This window comes from Thamnophis sirtalis, unplaced genomic scaffold (assembly GCF_051295495.1).
Source record: "Thamnophis sirtalis isolate CommonGarterSnake01/CBP01778 unplaced genomic scaffold, rThaSir2_p1.2 scaffold_4, whole genome shotgun sequence".
In the NCBI taxonomy this organism is placed as follows: Eukaryota; Metazoa; Chordata; class Lepidosauria; order Squamata; family Natricidae; genus Thamnophis; species Thamnophis sirtalis.
Window position 1 is genome coordinate 111,408,981 of NW_028261384.1, and position 4,850 is coordinate 111,413,830.

General features: G+C 34.5%; 1 protein-coding gene across 1 annotated transcript; it reads left to right on the top strand.

Annotated features, from left to right (window-relative positions):
- Positions 1–325: 325 nt before the first annotated feature.
- On the top strand, positions 326–1,240 carry LOC148046218 (olfactory receptor 14A2-like). The gene has a single exon (XM_087711955.1). It carries the CDS (start codon positions 326–328, stop codon positions 1,238–1,240), a length of 915 nt encoding a protein of 304 aa, XP_087568081.1.
- The last annotated feature ends 3,610 nt before the right edge of the window (positions 1,241–4,850 follow it).

The window sequence follows — 4,850 nt, forward strand, 5'->3', positions numbered from 1 at the left end:
ATCAATAACATATTTGTTTTTAATGTTATTTTTCTTTCACAAAGCTACTAGAATTGCTATATACAAGTTTCACTGAAGGGGCTATTGAAGGAAAATTATTTTTCTTCAAAGTGGGATCTCTACTGGAACCAGATATGCCTGTGAGACTTCTTATAAGGTGTAAGGCTTTTGGTTCTTAATGAAAAAAAAGTACTAATCTTTGCAAACAATTTCCTGAGATTCTTGGCATGATCACTGTTTCGATACAGATTCACTATTTTTATATATATATTGCACATTTCAGATACCTTGCAGATGTGGCATTCACCTTGGTCATAACATTAACATGGAGAATCAAACTACTGTGCTTTACTTTCTGCTCATGGAATTCTCAAACAATCGGTACCTGCAGCTTCTACATATTTTCTTATTCTTCATATTATACCTAGTAACTGCAACAGCAAATATTTTCATAATCTCTGCAGTAGCTTTTGACCATCGATTGAACAGCCCTATGTACTTCTTCCTAGTGAATTTGGCAGTGCAGGATCTGGGCATTGTTTCAGTCATTATCCCCAAGTCCATAATAAATTCTCTCATGGATACCAGACACATCTCTTACTTTGGTTGCTATGCCCAAATCTTGATCTTTACCTGCTTTGAAGCTTCTGATTTATCCCTCTTGACAGTGATGGCTTATGACCGGTATGTTGCCATTTGCCATCCTTTACACTATGAGATAGTGATGAATTGGAAAGCCTGCACCAAAATAGTGGTCCTGGTTTGGGTCATAAGTCTTCTCTATGCAATGTTGCATACCAGTGGCACCTTTTCCACCCCTTTCTGTTCTAATGTTGTCAACCAATTTTTCTGTGAAATTCCTCATTTGTTAAGGCTATCATGCTCTGGATTCAATCTGATTGAAGTTGGAGTAATAGTTGCAGGTACCATTGCATCATTAGGATGTTTTGTTTTGATCATTGTATCTTATGTCATGATCTTCAAGGCAGTGTTGAGAATCCCTTCTGTGAAAGGAAGGCAGAAAACCTTTTCTACTTGTCTTCCCCATCTTATAGTCCTTTCCATATTTTTGGTACCTGTGTGTTTGGCATATCTGAGACCTCCCTCTAACACCCCAACTTCGTTAGATTTCATTCTAACTGCCCTATATTCTTTATTTCCACCCCTATTCAATCCTATCATCTATAGTATAAGAAATAACAATATAAAATCTGTCCTATCTAAGTTATGGAATTCCTGATATTTTCTTTTAACAGTATTTTCTCTCCTATTTTTCCTTGCATTGAAGTTTCTTTGTCTTTTACCTTTGTTTTTCTGAGGAAAGGAAAGAAATTTGACAATGAGACACAACTGAGGTAGAAGTGGTGCTCTGTTATTCTGAACCAGTAAAGAAAAGCATAACATAAAAACTGATATCTCTAGTTTTGGAGTTGTGTTTCAATGTGCAATGAATTGGTTGACCAAGATCCTGAGAACCACACATTGAAAATCACTATTAAAGGCTTCAATATCATAAGGAGATATAACAATGATGTGATAGCCTCAAAAATGTCCTAATTACAATTTAATTTAGATAATTAAGCTTCAGCACTTAATTTTGGTCTTTCTTTAGAAGAAGAAATATATATTACTGTCTTGTAAGTGGCTAAAGAAACTTGTGCAAATCTTTGTAGAAAAAAGAATTATTTTCCCCATGCATTCTCAGGTGTATTTAGAGCAGAAAGAGGAATTGTCTTTGTGTTGTGTTGATTTTTTTGTATTAGACTAAGCCACTGTTCATTTAACAAGCAATTGAGTAAGCACAACTTTCAGAGATTTCAGGTTGTGCTAGAATGTAAAACAGATTATGCAAACAATATTTTAACTACAGTTGATTCACTCAATTTATATACAATGGCAAATAAGCAGTTAGACTTTGCAAGTGATTTAAATAAGACCATAATCCTTACAAACAAATGTTGTTCCTCTTTGAAAATATCAAATAAAAACAAATTGAAATGGGAGTTTCAACGTTCTTTAAGAAGAAATCAATGGATGGTGCTTCTCAGATAAAACATTTTCAAGAACTTCAAACAGAATTGCAGCCATGTTCTACTAAGAGATAAAGTGGATTACAAAAAAAGTTGTTGTAAGTCACCATTATATTTAAATGAATATACAAGGTAAGAGAGTCATGGGCGTCAGTTAAAAGCAGAAAGAAAACAAATGTAAAACAGCAATTAAAAACCACATTAAAAACCCAGTTATAAATCTGATGGGATTAAGATGTGATGCATTATATAAACTGCAAAACAGAATTTAGCCACATTAAGAGAAATACAATTACATTAATAAAAAAATGCAAATAGAAATAGATAGCATAAAAATCTGCTTAAATATGCTATTGTTAATTGCAGTGGGTTATCTTTTTAGTAGAAGCAATAAAAAGTAGCATGTTTTAGTTTCAGAATCTCTATCATCACATGGGCAAAGTCTGTGTTCAACTGCAATAACCTTTAGATTTCCTGCAAAAACAGCTTTGAAAGTACAATGAACGAAACCAGAGTTATGGGTCTCCTGAATTTGGAACTAATATCTGGCTTTGATGCTGGGTCAGCTTGAAAAATGGTCATTGAGTACCCATCTTTTGGTATGCAGTAAAACCAACTGGGCTTCCAAATCCTTGGCATACTGTTTAAGGCCTCCTATGATCCCATCACCAGAAGAGTCTTAAGTAAAAAGAAAAAATCACAGCATTTCCATTTCTCATATAATATTCCACAGCAAAATGAAACTTAAAATTAAGCCCATAGTAAGAAAAGTAACTTGAATCAATAAGTGAAGGTGTATATCCAAATATGGGTTTACATTTACATCATATTATCCTTATGATGTCACCCCATGTTTGGAATACATTTTGCTAGAGACCAATCTTTAAATGTAACACCAATAGAATTCATATTTCCTGATTTTTCAAAATATGTTTTGCCCATTCTACTTCAAAAAATACCATAAATAAATGCAGTGTTGCATATTTTGCTGAATTCCAAGGATCATATGTTAATGACATATTATGGTTTTATATAGGTATCTCAATTTGGGAAACAATGAACAATATCCAAAGCAGGAGGTTATTGACATATTTGATGCACAAGATACAGAAATGGTGGAACAAGATGAGCATGGAATTTGAGCTGATAGAACAGCTCTCAGTCAAGCGTAGTAAGGTAGTGTTTCATAAAAGGCTTACACCAGGGGTCTCCAATTTTTCTAGCCAGGCCTGGGGAGGGAGAGAGGGGCATATGAATGGCAGATTAATGCATGCCTACACAGCTCCATTTGTATGAGCAGCGGGCATGCTCGCCTTTCACCTTTCCATCCTTTTACACCAATGAAACTTTGCGTGCAAGTAGAGGGTGTTTGCACTCAGGTGTGAAGCTCCACTCATGCAAGAATAAGGCACTTGAATGGAGGGGGCAAGTTTCCATGTACAAAGCTCCACTGGGTAGTAAACTGTGGTGTGGGGGTTGTGGACTCCTGGCTGGCACCATCAGCAAAGAAAGAGAGTTCTTCCACTAGATAACAGACTCAATAGCTAACACACACACACACACACAAAATAACTAATACACAGACAAAAATATGTGTACACAAGCTAATAAAAGTGATTTAATCATTTTCCAGGGAATAACATATAAAAGTTCTTAAAAGCAGGGGAATGGTTTCTCTATTAAATGGGATGCAGTATGGACAGCCAATGCCAAAACCACAGGCAGCCAAAAGTTATGTCAAATATTATAAATCAGTCTTTCCAAATGTCATGTGGAGAGAACTTTGAAAAATCTTATATAATGGATCCATAATATGAAGGATAAGATAATGATTTCAGCATCAAGAATTCAGTGGCATTGTTTTTCCAACCTTAAACAAGCATGTATACCAAGCCTTAATAGTTTTGGTTTTCTCGTTTTATTTTGGGGTACATGGGTACTTGTCAAATTCCATGTCTATATGACTTCAATTATGTTAACAAAATATTTTGCTCACTAAATGGAAGAGAAGGGAAGGGAAGGGAAGAAGGAGGGAGGGAGGGAGGGAGGGAGGGAGGGAGGGAAGGAAGGAAGGAAGGAAGGAAGGAAGGAAGGAAGGAAGGAAGGAAGGAAGGAAGGAAGGAACAATTTCTAGAATCACTAATATGTAAATCTCCTAAACATTTGTAGAAAATAAAAATGATGGGTGATGGGCAAAACTCTGGAGAACAAAAAGAGGAGTAGCACAAAACAAACCGCAAATGTTTATCTGCTAATAATTAGATATTAACACAAAAGTGTAACATGCCTTCATGACTCAAAATGTTGTGGGCCTAAAGTCTACTTTATGGTGCAGCCCCATTTTGACTACTATGTAGCATCCTAGTACTTAGTAATAACAGAAATGTTAATATTCTAGATTAGGGAATTCATTTAAATAAAAGAATAACCACAATTCTTACAAAAATTATTTATTTACAATATTCATAACTAATTGGTGAAACTCATAGCCATCATTTACTTAAATAGCTTTAAAATTGTGCATCAAGATTGGATGTAAAATAGAATCGTGAGTAATGAGATCTATTAGGAAAGTCTTCTCATTTAATCTACTTAAATGATTTTAATTCATTTGAACATGAATAAACAATAGCTGCTAATTGCTAATTATATAAAAGCATAGGTTCTCATTATAATATTCGCACAATTTTATTATACAGCCCAGAGGGAAATGAAATTATTGCTAGATGATAGTCAAATTATTATTAATTCAGCTTGAAAATATAAGTCTAAAATTTCACATGTATCTTTTTCAAAACTGCACAAGAATTGTAACATCTG